The sequence below is a fragment of the Semicossyphus pulcher genome, unplaced genomic scaffold (assembly GCF_022749685.1).
Source record: "Semicossyphus pulcher isolate SPU_LCO1_2020_fin unplaced genomic scaffold, fSemPul1.0.p SCAF_19, whole genome shotgun sequence".
Classification (NCBI taxonomy): domain Eukaryota; kingdom Metazoa; phylum Chordata; class Actinopteri; order Labriformes; family Labridae; genus Semicossyphus; species Semicossyphus pulcher.
Genome location: NW_027211692.1, coordinates 10,070,613 through 10,085,461, shown reverse-complemented (window position 1 = coordinate 10,085,461; position 14,849 = coordinate 10,070,613). Strand labels below are relative to the sequence as shown.

Here is a 14,849-nt window from a genome sequence, read left to right as displayed (position 1 = left end):
AGCAGCTGGTCCCCGGGCACTGCATTGTGGATACCCAGCACTCAATAGTAAGGACGGGTAACATTTAAAGGACAAATGTCCCCATGGGGACTTATAAAGTATAACTAATTTAAAATAGGATAAAACAAATAAGCTCCTTAGTGGCGCGTAGATGACTCTTGTGTTACGATCAAAGGGTTTTATTCTGATATGGTTGGCGAGAGGCCGATTTTCCAGCAGGGAGATGCACTGCACGTACTCTTCAGAAAGATGAATTGAACTGAAGGCATTTGATGATGGAAGTTGTCTGGTTAGTTAGATAGCGAGAGATCCTATGCATATAGAGTTGCTCAGCACAAAGGTAGCAAACTTTTCAATCTGTAAGGTGAAATTAGTGGGTTATTTCTTGCAGGAAGCTGGCCATTAAACGCAATTATTTTGGTGTTGTTTGGGGTTTTGAAATTAAAATTGATTTGGAATAGTCAATAAACAGGCAGGGCTGTTGTGTGCTTCGCTAACCAGCAAATTGCCTTTAAATTCAACACCTACAAAACAAGAATACTTTTACATATTTTTTTTGCAAAGCTTTTGCAATGAGCAGCAAACAAATGTTCAAATGTTCACCATCATTAGAGCCATTTAAAAGCTTCCGTCTGAAATTCATTGGTCATGCATAAGAAGTTATTGTTTCAAGGCTGCAGGTAACAGTCCTGCTGTTCTAATTTTTTATGACCCGTCTGATTTATGCAAGTCTCTGCTGCAACACCAACCTACATGATTTCAGGGCTGTTTCATGTTCTGTATTAAGTCAGGGACATTGTGAAAAATTCAGTAAAGATAGGAGCAGATAGAGGCTTTGATTTTAAACGTAGTCTCTCTGATCTTTTCTTCGTCTTTTCTTTCTGCTTTTATCATACAGGCTGTTTGTATGTGGTTATATATAAACCAGCGTACGTCCGGTCAAATGGGAAATGACAGTTTAGCGGTTTCTTAGAGAGCCAGCATAAGAGGCAGTAATCAGAAGCCTGTTTGATGCACAGCCACTGTTTTGCTTTGATTCGGCTGGCTTATGGTTAGAGAAGGTGTTTGGCGGTCAGCAGGGATATAATCTGCGGACAGGAAACCACCAGCTGAGGCTTCATCGTGTTGGCCACTGTGGTGGGTGACCCTTGTTTATTTACTGGCAAAGACACATTTTACTGGCATTTGATACTTGGCAGGTGTTAATTTCAGACTCTGTTAGCATGGGAGGCGGGACATCAGTTTGTGATTGACTGTTGGTGGATGATGTCCAAAATGCTCAACTGTAGCCAACTGTTTCCATGCCAGCAAGCGAGGGAAAAGAGACGGCCATGGTGAACATTGCTCAACATTTCTCCGGTCAGTAGGAAAGGTTCGGGCTTATGGCGACCGTTTTCTCCACCTGTTATCAGCCATTCACACAGATATCATCCTCAGCTCTATAACCTTGACGGAGACGCGCTCATGCCAGTTTTTATCTTCATTAGTGCTTTAATCCAATTACTGAGTGATCCGGCCTAATCTCTAATGGGTCTGCGACGCCTTCCTCCATTCATACATGACTCCAGAAGTGGCTGCACACACTGTGTCATCCTACACAACATAATGAGTACTCAAGTGCCGCTCTGCCTCTCCGCCCTGCCCCTGGCTCTGTCTGGCTGTATCTGAAATGGTGCATTCCCTCTTATTGATCCTCTTCCTGCTGGAGTCACAGGCAGGCTTATCCGGCTCGTCCCAGCTTGTCGGCCTTGTGAATGGACACACAGAGAGAGCTGTGTGCATGTGCCAGGCTTCGGGGTTCTGCGTAGTCTCAGGCAGCTTGTGGCTGAGTGGTCATTGTGACTCCCTCCCTCCTGCCCTCCTGCCCTCCCCGCCGCCCCTTTATGCCTCTTTGTCGCTACAGTAATTATTAGAGATGCATGAAATTCTGCCCAGTTAGCACAACATCGGGTTATTATATTCTGCTAAACCTAAGTAGCTTTCTCACTAGTAGCAGGAAGGCTGTTGCTTTGTGGGCTTTTTCACGGGCGTGTGTCGTGACTAGCACTAACAGGGAAGCCACTGGAGAACCACTGTTATGATTAATCTGGAAGAAAGAGTGTTATTTTGCGGCAGTCTGTGGTGATTCATTATGTTCGCAGAGATGTTATCATTTCGGGCATTGTTCATGCTACACAGTCTCCTTATTCTTGCATGTAGTTTCCACCCAGGATTCAATCCGGGGGAAAAAATAAAAAATGTTTGCACAGTCCCCAGAATTCAGCCTCCAAGAAGCTTTCCATTTCACTGATTATGCATGTCTTTTTTAGACACAGTGACAGACTGCTCTCTCTCAGTCCTTGCACAGGTTGTAGCTCCACTGGAGCCTCGAGCTGGATCGCAATCAAACTGGGATTTTTGGCCAAATTATTATTTCCCAGCATCTCATATCTGTTTGTCGTAGGTGACAAAACATGTTTATCCTGGAGTGTTATTGCTTCGGTTTGTATTTGTCCGAATTATTTAATGAGCTATTATTAATCTCTTTCCCGTGAATTTCCAGAAGCTCTCTGTCCCCTATATTTTAAGTGTCCCTGCACGCAGCACAATGTCTGTATTTTCCTCTAGCCTTGTTTTCAGCCTTCTAAATACTGACTCATTACAGGAGCACACAGCATGGCATGATGGGCCACAGACGCTCAGCTCCCCGCCTCTCTGGGCTTTTGTTGTGTGGTGCACAGCTGAGGCAGATGCTGAGGGGCACTCACACTAAATTGCCTGAATGAGGGCAAATTCTGTTGGCCACTGAAGTGGAGTGCACCGTAGCTCATTGAGTCACAGCTTATCTTCGGCAAAAAGAGGGAGAGGAATGTAGCTCAGACAGCCATATAGCCATCAGGCAAGAGTTCACTCTAACTCATATTTTCAGTTTGAATTATGACGGCACGGCAGCAGCAGTGTTTTAGATATACGGGATGCATTTCAGAGACTCAACCAAATAAATTTAACCACAGCCCCAAATTGTATGTGTTTTTGTATTTATCATTTTTGTCTTTCCGGTCGTCAGTAGAAACCGAGTTGAAAGTGCCAAGTCTGGAAGAATGGTGCATTCATGTGCAACTGAACTGACTAGAGAAATATCTTCCCCCTTTGAATTTAGCTAGTGAATACATTTTTGTTGTGCAACAGACTCAAGTGATGCATATCGAACACACGCCCATGATTAAACTCTCTACAGTTTATCCTCTTATGTCCACAAAATGATTGTCTTGTTTTTTTGCATTAATAAATGATGCGTCTTTATAGACACAGTATACAGATTTGCACAATGCACAAGCTGGCTTCTATGGTGTTTGGAACTGTTGTTTATACTCTTATTTAGAGAAATATTGAGCTCCATGAGGGCCAATGATTAATTAATCTGCGAGCAACTTTAAATTGTTTGTTTCGCTCAGCGAGCAGTCGAACCTGAGAGATACTCAGTGTGCTATCATTGAAGAGAAAAGTTGTACCTACATTTTCTGTCGATCGACTATTAGATTGATCGACTTAAAAAACCAAGAAAGTTTTCTAGAGGCGATCTCAAATTCTGCTTTAGACCGGCAGTAGACCTCTTTATGTTACAAGAAGGTCAGAGGTGTTTTTAACATGAGTTGCTTTTCAATTGATCAGTGCTGTTTCGATTTGATCTCAAAAAAGCGTTTTCATGGATGGACGTGTTTGATCTTTTTAATGTGTTAACTTTTTTTGCTCGATCCCTTCTTATAGCGATGCACATCACGTAACAGCACACGTTACTGAAACGATCCTTTTGGCTTATGACAAAACGATAAAGTAGATACGGCATAAAATGTGACACTTTTTATGATACTTTGGTATCACAGCCAAACACCTTTCAAACAGCCCGTCTCCAACAACAGATAGGAGTCTGAATCATCTCCACTGTGGCAGCTCAGCTTCTGCTGCCTCGGCCTCTTATTCTAATGTGTGCTGCCCTATTATATAACCCATAAATATGACCATTACGTCAGTATTCAAGTGATATTTTACGCCCTCGTTTTTTAACATGTTACTTTCTGCTGCCATGAAACAAAATCCTGTTATCTGCTGACTGTGATTGCAGTATATTTAAATTTTCAGATTTAATTAATCATTTATATCTTGCACTAAAGGATTTAGATACATATGAATTACATTATAAGCCTATTTAAAGGCTGTGGGTGCCATGTAAAAGAAGATTTGGGATTAAGATTTCGGTTTTACACGGGTAATTTGGACTGAAAGCCTCGAAATAGATATATTTTAGAACCAGGCAATTACTGTTTACTGAGGGTTCTTTTTGGGTTGGCACACGCCCATTTCTTTTAAACCTAATGCACAGAGATTTAATGTGAGCTCCCGGCCATCTGTTGTGCAGTCGTATCATGTTTAAAAAGGAAATGCACAAATGAAGTGTCGAAAGCCTGACAGATATAGTTGCCTCAGCTTGGGGCTATGATAAAGAGGGAGGCACCAGCTGAGCGTCAAATGAATTGTTAAAATTGGCACTATAATCGTCACATGATTTGGCTGAATGATATTGCACACAAGGTTGAATTTGTAGCCTTTTCCGCACAAGCAATAAGTTAGTAACTTGTGCGGATGTTGGAGCCTCATGGCCTGAGCGACTGAAGGCAATCACTGATCATCAGCTGAAGTTGTGCGCTTTGTTTTGACAACCTCTTCAATGTAAATAGTCACTCCGCAGAGGCTGCACTGCTGCATCCAATCACAAGAGAGAGACAGAGACGGGGAGAGAGAGAGAGAGACGGAGAGAGAGAGAGCGGTGATGTCAAAATATGGGGAGAGGGGAGCTGGGAAACACGTTTCCATAGCAACTGGTAGAAGTGAGTATAACTGTGGTTGAGAGGCATGAGCAGCAAGCAAATACTCGCTTGTTCCTTTAAAAGTAGTGGGTCCTGAACACAACCACTCTGAGAATGCAGCATCTCTTTAAGACTGTTAATGTCTAATAATGTACACAGACATCTTTTCACTTTTAACAAGGAATCTAAATGAATGTACAAAAATACATACCCGTGTCGACTGCACAAAACATCCGTTTCAAAACGATACTTTATTTTTTAGCAAAGTCATTTTAAGCTCGCCCCACTGAAAAATGAGTTTTGTATTCGTAATAATGAACCAACTCTAAAAAAAATTGGTACAAGTGGGTGAGTTATTGGCAGCGTTTCTCAGCTAGAACGTGTGGGACAAATAGCATCATGCTCGAGTTTGTTGTGAGATATTGTGAGTCAGACTCTTGCAATACATTAAAAGCACATTGGCAGCTTTACTTATGCAGAGGCACTTCATTTCTGCAGACATTTGAACTCTAAAATCATTTGCACTCTGGCGGTTCGCACGCTACCAGTTAAAGGCTGGTTGACTTGAAATAGGGGCAAACGAGTTCATGTTGCAGTGTGTGTGTGTATGTTTGTGAAAAAGGCCTTGGTCTTCATTCAGTTTTGCACACTATTGCAAACTCAAAAAGAGCTCTTCGCAGTTTATAAACAGAGCTCTAAATGCAGTTAATGAACACAGTATAAGTTAAACTGCTATGTAAAGATTGTTTTTTTCTTTTTAAAGGTTTGAGTTTTCAATTCAAGTAGAAAAAAAACGCTAATTAAAAAAACAAAAAAAATAAAAAAGTTTTATCAGGAGTTGCCTCAGCCCCCGCTTACCTTTAATTTGAAGGACAGATCAGATTCTATTGTTTACTTTAGATCACAGATAGTTAAGCAAAGGTTTATAACTGTGACTGTCAATTTAGAAGGCTTAAAGTTGTGGTTGTGTGTGTGTGCGTGTGTGTGAGAGTGTTTTACGCTGACAGAATAGATAATGAACATAATCCCGCACGGCAAGCGAAGCGAGTCACGGCTTGGGTCGAGGCTTACTACAACATCCAATAGCACGGACTGTAGCACCAGAGGTGTTGTCTGAGATAAACACAGAGGCCAGAGGAAACAGGCCCAGCTCTGCATAAACTCTCATCTATATGGTGCCCTTGCTCTTCATATCTTATCAGTTATTTCCAACATAACAGTGAAAAAGTCAGTGTATTCCTGTGGGGGAATTAAAACTTAAGATACCATCGAGCTGGTTTTAGGCAACATGAGGCTATTTAAGGATCTCCAACTGCAACCACTGATTACTGGAGCCTCAGGACATCAGTGTTCATCATTTTCATTCATGAAATAACCCTCTTCCTCCGCTATCACTACACAGACCTTCACACTCATGCACGTGCAAGGGCACGTGTACGCTGTGATATTAAGTCGAAAGTGCCTTATGGCTATACTGAAGAAATTATGAATATGACCCTTAAATATAGACTCAACTGCTGTAGTAGGTCAAATATGAAAGGATGCATAATTATACAGTTAGAACATAACACAACATAAAATATTTAGCTCCACTGTAGTATGATACTTGTTTAATAGCAGCAGAGAATTAAACTCTACAGCTGAAAATAAGCTGTCACTAATTAATAGCATTTTTACTCCATGTTGGTGTAAATTTAATGAGATTGCTCTAAGACTGCAAACATTAAGGGTTTGTTCATGACCTACAGAGACATGAATTATTGACACTGCAAGCTGTCTCCTATAGTCACAATCAGCCTGCATCCAAATGTGACATTGCCCACAGCTACAGTAAATGTTACATCACAAACGAACTGCTAATGTCAGAGCCACCGTTCCTGCGTTGCATCCAAATCCACCTTGTGCTTTCCTGTCGAGATGGAGGAAAACAGACCAGCGACTTGATTTATTGCTGGTGTTTTCTCTCGGTATGGCGGTAAAATTGAGGCCGACCATCCTTCTCAGCTCATATTTCATCTGTCAAGCAGAACACATGGTGCGATTGTAAATAAGACTTAATTTGCTGCTCAGATTTTGGGACGGACCAGCATTCTTCTTCGGCTTGTTGGCAGCTGATCTTGGGGTTCCAAACATATTCTGCATCCATAAATGTCTCGCAGGCAGAGATTATTAAATTTAATCATCCTTTTTGGTTTCTATATATTCCTCCCCTCATATCGTAAGTATCAAATTATTGATATGAAATGGACTCTAAAGCCACTCGGGTTGTGGTCAGTCTTGAAATTAGCTTGTTGATAGAAATTCCTTTCGGTCATAAACCTTTGAGTTTACATTCCTGGTTTCATTTCTTGCATTAGAACTGGTTGATAGGCTACTTTTGGTTGGGGCTGGAGGGAATTATTATCTTCATCTGTTCAGTTTTTCTGTTAAAGCTCCGTCTTTGGATGAAGAGCCAAAGTCTGAAGAGGCATTTTAATTAGGAATGTCAAGTTTAATTGTGGGGTGATTGCATGATTTACCAAAATGAGGTCACTCTTATCTTCCCAAATTGTTTATTTCTCCATTGGGCCATCCACCAGTCCTGTGCTGAAGGCATTTACAGCTATTAAACTTTGCACTGGATTGGGCATTTTATTCCAGTTCGTATGCAAGTTACATAAACCTAAGTTCAGGTTTCCCAAATAGCCGCACATAGCACCTTCTGAGGCTATCTGGGCCATCTTCTTTCAACAACTTTAAAGCCCTTGTTTCAGTTTTGTTTATCTTTTTAAAATGTATCTTCTTTCACAAAAACTTGTTCCATCTTGGGGAAAACAAGTATTTTGTTCCATCTAGAATTGACCCTTCGCTAAGCCCCTCCCTTGAACGGCCACTGTCCAATCCTACGTTAGCAACTGTAACTAGGCACGGGAGGCCTGTCGAGCTTCAGATGCCCTAACGGTGTGCATATGGAATCTGCAAGTCTGACATTGACATTTCCATTTCCTAGTCTGAGTTCTTTATAGCAATAGGGCAGGATCAGGATTCATGTCTGAGAACCTCAAATGTCTGAAAAAAGGTTTTGACATAAGTGAAAGAAGTCAAAACTTGCCGGTGGTGCGAGAGTAGGAGTGAAGTGAGTAGGATTCATCCTTATTGTGTAATGTTTATACAAATCTCCATGGAAATCTACCCAGTAGTTTTTGTGTAACAACTATTGGGCCGACAGACCATCCCTTGAAACATGCTGCTTACATAGCTTAAAAAAAAACATATTAAATATGGGGAAAACAATGTTTGAAAGTTGTGCTACAGACAAAAATGCATGTTATGCATTGTGAAAAAAACGGAACAATTGAAATAAGCCCAAAAGTATCGTGTACATTTCTTTTATCTACAGTGCATGCTCCTTTCGTGCCTATGATGTCGAGGTCCCCATGCAGTCTCAGCCCTACTTGGGTTTAAAAGGGATTTGTCACCAGGGATTCACATGCAGATTAAATTTCTAGGACACTCAGTTGCTTCTTGTAATTTGGCCACCGCCTGCTTTGAAAGAGTTTCTACCCTTTAATGGGACTTGAGCTACAGGAGCTGGTTAGCCTTTTTAATTTATAAAAAGTGAGCTGTTGGTTGCAGAGCAATTACCCTCTCTTGTTCATAAATATCTGCTAAGAGGAGCCATGGCTCTGCCTTCGATCTGCGAGGAACCAATTAGCACTCTGGCTAAAGCATGGTTTAATATTGAAACCTCCCAGACTGTGCAAGCGTGTGTTGAGTTTCTATTCTTATATTCTACACAATAAAGAAGAAACATTTAGTGAGAGACACTGAAGAGGATGGAGGATCCTGTGAGGTCATTCCCTGTGGGACCTTCAGCTGTCTTAGAAGATATGAAATGGTTTTGCATTGTTGGTTTTAATGTAGAAAAAGTAGTATTGTAAAGATTACTGACAGGTTTTACAATCTTGCTCGTTGACTTTTTGACATTAATTCAATGCACACAGTAGATGTAGTTACGTTTTGATACAACACAGCTCAAGAAATAGAGTTTATCTTTCATGTTTGCTTGCTATTTCATCAATATGTAGGATCTGTTCCTCCATTATTAAGCCAATTATGTGGGACAAATACTGTAGACTCACAGTTGCAGTTCAGTAAGTACACTCAGCTAAAACTAATGCAGTCCAGTACAACAGTCCTGCAGTAACGTTCTCCCTTGATGAAGGTCATAGCGTTCAGTTAAACTATTTTAGAGCAGGGTTGATTCACCCGACAGTAATTATGGAGGTTGTAGTTTGTGGTTCTGTCGATTTGTGTGGGATTATACTGAGAGCTTTTATAACATTTAGTCTACCTTTATTGATAAATGGGTATGTGTGCAGGATCAATGGCAGCACGGCTTTATTACAATGTATTATTTGTAGCTAGGCGCACATAATAAACTGGCAACTTAGTGTTAATTTTGTATGTGTATTGCATTTAATCAACCCCTCAAACGTAACGCTGTGGTGAGCATTTAATATATTCCTGCACGATTCTGCAACGTCTGCATTTTTGTCACATTACAGAAGCTGCAGTAAATCCTGATCCATCCAGTCTTGTTTCATTTGTGTCTGCACCGTCTGCGGATCATCGCAGCAAAAACGTCAAAGGGAATAAGTGTCTGAGCAAAATGAGCTTACGCTTTTACGCTCCAGGACCACGTAAAATGCACCAGAGAACCCAACAATTTCCGCTTAGCACCGCTACACACTGACACATCATCTGGCCCACATCTAACCCTTCTCTCTATTTGCCACTCCACCTCTCTGGCCCGCTGGGACTGAAAAATATGAAACACTCGTACTGCTTCCGTTCAAGGACTTATCTAATGGGGCTTATTTCATTTGACCTTCATTTAACCCTTTTACTTTACTGGAGTTATTATAATGCATTTATCACGGTGTTTCTGTGTTTCTGTTATCACTTTCCATTCTGGTTTCAGCTGCTTTTTATGTGTCGAGCAAGTTTTTGAGGATTTTTTCCTGGTCTGCCTAGATAGCTGTGGCTGAAGACTTTGAATGTGATAATGGGCTGTACAAATAATCTTCACTTGACTTGAATAATCATCATCATCATGCCTCCTCTGCAAATGAGTTGCCTGTTTGTTAGACTAAATGAATGCCAAACGTACTTATTTCCTCGGTCCAATTAAAACAAAATCCTTATCCATAAAATTAGCATAACATTGTTTTAGTCAGTAGTTCGTATGAAAATAAAATGAGCGGGCCTTTGATGCCTGGTTTTCATGTTCTTTCACTCAGAACAGCAAATCCTGCTTACAAAATGAACAATTTGGCTCAATTAAAAATAAAACCTTCAAACAACTGTCATGCATGCATTCAGTTGTCGTGCTCTATTCTTTGTATTACTGCTAGAAATGCTAAAATGGGGATAATGTGACAGCAGAGAGTGCAAACTACAGTAATCTTTATTCATTTTCTACCTTACACTGTTGATCTGAAGGGCTGAGGGATCAAACTCTTCAGGCCTAATATCAAGCTTTAGAGAAAAAAAACACTTTGATTCAAATTTAGGTCAACTGTTTGTCAGGGTCTAAACTCGCCATTTAGCGGATTCCCTTTTCTTTTACAGCCAATATAAGAAGGACAACAGGTAAATTAGCTGCTGTGCAACCGAAGTGTTATCTAACAGAAGAGGTTCAACTCGGCTTTATTGCCGGTGGACCTCGTACATCTTTTCAGGTTTATTGCTTACATTGATTTTTATCACAGATAGTGAGAAAGAACTCTAACTTAAGTTGATTTTGATTAAATACAATATCGGAATAATCATTAATACAGAAGCCCTTAGCGGACATGCATCCATATAATTCATTTCCAGCGTTTTCCTATCATAACGAGTTATTTCTGGTCCTTTTCTCGAGATCTCGACTTACTTATCACATTATCACAAGATAAGAATGCGTAACCACTGCAACGTCATATGATCATAACTTGTATCCCCAGAGTTGTTAAAGCACAAAACAATCATAGAAACAGGTTTAACTTACCTCATTAGAGTGGGCAATGGCAGCATGGTATGTAGTAGTCTGTAATCGTTATCACAAGAAAACCAGCTTTGTTTTCCTAAAATAACAAGAGATATAAGTTGAGATCTCCAGAAAACAACTGAAATTAACTCGTTATCACAGGAAAACCAGCTTTGTTATCCCGAGATAACGAGAAAAATAAGTCGAGATCTCGAGAAAACGACCAGAAATAACTCATTATCACGGGAAAACGGAGTAAATATAATCTATGGATACATGTCCTCTAAGGGCGTCCGTACATTAATACCCTCTCATCAAGTGTTGATGGGTAAAGAGCTGAAGCAGATAATGGATAAGTCAGTCAAGAAAAAGAAAGATATTCAGTCAGTTGTTGCAGTCTTTTTATTTTCCATGATGACTAACCAACAATTTGAATTTGTGTAATTTGTTTCTGTTTTTTTCCCCCAAGCAACCAGTCAGTGCTACCATACCATAGACATTTCTTACTTCTTACAGTGGTCTCCCTTAGCCCAGCATTTGTTCATTTTCAGCACATTTAACACTAGATTCATTTACAGATAATCTAGCTGATCAAAAAATAAGAATCATTCAGAAGATCTAATTAAAAATCTGATCTAATAAAGTATAACTAATAACTAACTAATGTAAGCAGTTGAATAGGTTCAGAAATTCTATTCCTGTAATCCCCTAGAATTGACAAACAAACGTGCCAGGACAGAATATTATAATCATCTTTAACCTTTGCTTGTAGTATGATTCCAAAGTGAAAACATCTTTACATTTTCACATGCAGGAATGTCACTTTTAAAGCAACAGATGTGGCCAAGCTCAATCAATCCTTATCTGTCGCTTCATGTGCTGGCAGCGCAAAAACCTTTCATTCTGTTCCCTCCGGTCTATCCTCACTAGATATCATCATCTTCTTTCCCCATGTGCCTTCACAACTTGCCTAGACCTTATATGTGTGCTTATTTGTGTATGTGCACTGAATTTGGTCCACACATATTCACGCTCATGCATCTTCTCATGCATAATATAGAGCTGGATTTTGGGCCCTTTTAGTCACACTTCTTAGTCAACCACAGGAACCCCTGACTGCCCCCTTGGGAGACTCTGCAGGAAACAAGTGAAGCTTTGTTCTAATTAAGCACTGAAATGTTTCCGGCCATACTTTTTCCGTGCGAAATAACAGAAATCGGTCTTTTTCGTTCTGTCTTTGATCAAATGCACTGACAGGCACTGCATTTATCTCGCTATACAGGCAGCATGATTTCATAGCAATTCTTTAAAGCATCTTTAAAGCTATTCTTTATCCTTTAAGGTACATTGGCAGTCCAGCTTTGGTTCTGACCAACTGCTGAATGTTAATGTGAATAATTGCAGCGCTGGCTGGATGTTATTTGTCTTGAAAGTGCAGGAAGACTGCAGGCTAAAGAGGAAATAGAAATGTCAATGTTTTTGGTAATGTGGCTGCTAGAGACAAAACTCACAGAGCCCGTTTATTCATGTGTATGTGCATTCCTTTTTTGCAGATTTCCTGCACATTCTGCCTTTTATATCAAGTGAAATCGTTGATTAATGTATAAAGATGTAGATGTCGGGCTGCACGGAAATGCAGTGGTTAGCACTGTTGCCTCACAGCCACAAGATTCCTGGTTCAAACCCCGGTTCGGATGAAGTGGGCCTTTCTGTGTGGAGTTTGCATGTTCTCCCCGTACATGCGTGGGTCCCCTACAGCTTCCTCCCACTGTCTGAAGACATGCTCATTAGGTTCATTGGTGACTCTAAATTGCACGTAGGTGTGGGTGTGAGGGGGTGTCAGCCCTGTGATTAAGCAGTAGCCTATAGATAATGGATGGATGTAGATGTCGCCACCTACAGTCAATGAAAATAACTGCTGTAATGTAGGCTACCTACATTCAATAGCCCTTATTACATTGTGGTTCCGCCTCGGCGCCGTAACAAAGCTCTGTCCTCATGTCACCTTTGTCATTCTACATTAGACCAAGCAAAGCCGGAGTAACGCTGCCCCAGTGTGTGTTTTTTAAATAGCGTTCCGGCGTTGCAGAAGCAAAACACGTGCTTCAAATACTAAAATACGGCGCTGTTCCGCCCTGCTGTTCACGCAGACGCAGTTTCGCCTCTGTTACGCCTCTTTTACTACATCCAATGCTGACTCAGAGGCGGAGGACAGAAGATGGAACATAACAGAGGCGTTATAATCCCGCATTGAACTGGCAGTGTGAAAACGGCTTATGTCATTGCTCAAGTTTTTGCAGTCTGAACTGAACTGGTCTTTACATTGTGTGTTAAATGTGTTACACTAAATACTTGTGACTACATGTCTAAGTGTCACTACTTTCATAGAAACAGGAATAGCTGACCGATCTCTGAAACAGTATGAGGTACTTCTGTATTATTAAACAGGGCTTCATTATGTTTTCAAGTGTCAAATTGTTTTATTGTATATGTATTTTTGTCTGTTGTAGTTTCCCTGGAGGTGCAGATCACACCGAGTCAGGGTGAGATTAGTCTTGGAGAGTCCAAATTCTTCATGTGTGAAGGTAAGTTTACTAAACTCTCTTCACTGTGCCAAATGTTTACATTTCAGACCTGTGTCCAGCCTTCCGTTTTCCAGATTTTTCTCTATTTTTTCCTTCTTTTAAAGATAAAATACCGAAGTTTTGGAAAAGAGAAGTGATAAAAATGGGAACATGTCAAAAGTCTTCATGTATCAAGACTTCTTCCTGCACACATACTGTCAAAGATAACTGGTTTTCAGACAAAGTAATGATGAAATAAGGATTATGTTGCAAAAACACATTGTGTACAAACGTATAGTGATATCTGTGTGAATTAGGGGTCCAGTATGTGTATGTGTATCCATGCACATGAATTATTAAAGGCTTATATTTTGTCATTTTTCTTTTTTGACATATTGGCTGTGTCAAACTACTAAAATGCAAAACCCTGAGGCTTTATTCCATGTAGGTCCATTACTGACCTAAAATATTCAGCCTCTCGAGAGTTGTGAACTTCACTGAAGCTAAATATGTGCATGTAGATGACTTCTTTCTAACATACTGCTCTTAATTGTGCTCTCAGTTCTAGGTGTAGCCAAGCTCATAGAATGGTTTGGACCAAGTGGTGACAGGATAGAACCGAACAGACCAGACATAACAGTAACCCATAACGATGAGTCATCTTCCACCCTCACATTGTATAAAGCCGGCACTGAACACGCAGGGTCATACAAGTGTGTCGCTACCAATGGAGACCAGCAAGCGGAGTCAACCGTCAAAGTGAAAATCTTCCGTAAGTATTTTCCTCGGCCCAAACCGTCCACATTATTGAGTGCTACGAGCACAGAAGGAAAAAAATCCTGTTTATTGAACTCACAGTATTTTATTGACTGCTCAAGGGCAACACATTACTCTTTTTCTTTTCAAGTGAGGATGGATTTTTCATCAGTTCAATAAACGGTCGGAAGACCATTAGAGGGCTGCTTAATGATCCTGTCTGTTGTGCAGTTCTTGTGAGTAATGGCTTTTATTTTCCATGAACGCCAAGCATCAGCAAATGTCCGTCAGACATGAAATCCTTTTCCAAACACAACTTTTCCTGTTAATTCAGCGCCTGTTTGGGATATTAGTAGAGGTGATCACCCATGTAGATATTGCATATTAAAATCAATATGCAGTGCCAATCACAAAACAAGATTGCAGTTTCATTTGTGAGTTTGAAGTTTTGTGAAGATAAGCGTTTGTCTCGGATCACTAAATGTTTAGAAAATCCTAAAATGCTGTTTCACTCACCAACTCTTTTTTTACATTAAGAAAGCTTACTGTCGTCAGAGAAGATAGAGACATGACATTCTCTGCCATCTGGAAGAAATTAAAGTATGCCAGCTGCAGCAGATTCCAGATATATAAAGCAATGGCACTGATAAGATACGGCAGCTTTAGGGCCTTGAA

At 40.5% G+C, this 14,849-nt stretch overlaps 1 protein-coding gene across 10 annotated transcripts in view; it reads left to right on the top strand.

Moving 5' to 3' along the window:
• ncam1b (neural cell adhesion molecule 1b) overlaps nucleotides 1-14,849 on the top strand; it is a 72,618-nt gene that overhangs the window by 14,928 nt on the left and 42,841 nt on the right. For all 10 annotated transcript variants that reach the window (XM_069669164.1, XM_069669161.1, XM_069669160.1 and 7 more), the window contains exons 2-3: nucleotides 13,365-13,439; nucleotides 13,981-14,190. In XM_069669164.1, the coding sequence (XP_069525265.1) occupies nucleotides 13,365-13,439; nucleotides 13,981-14,190 (285 nt within the window). The remainder of the gene's footprint in view (nucleotides 1-13,364; nucleotides 13,440-13,980; nucleotides 14,191-14,849) is intronic.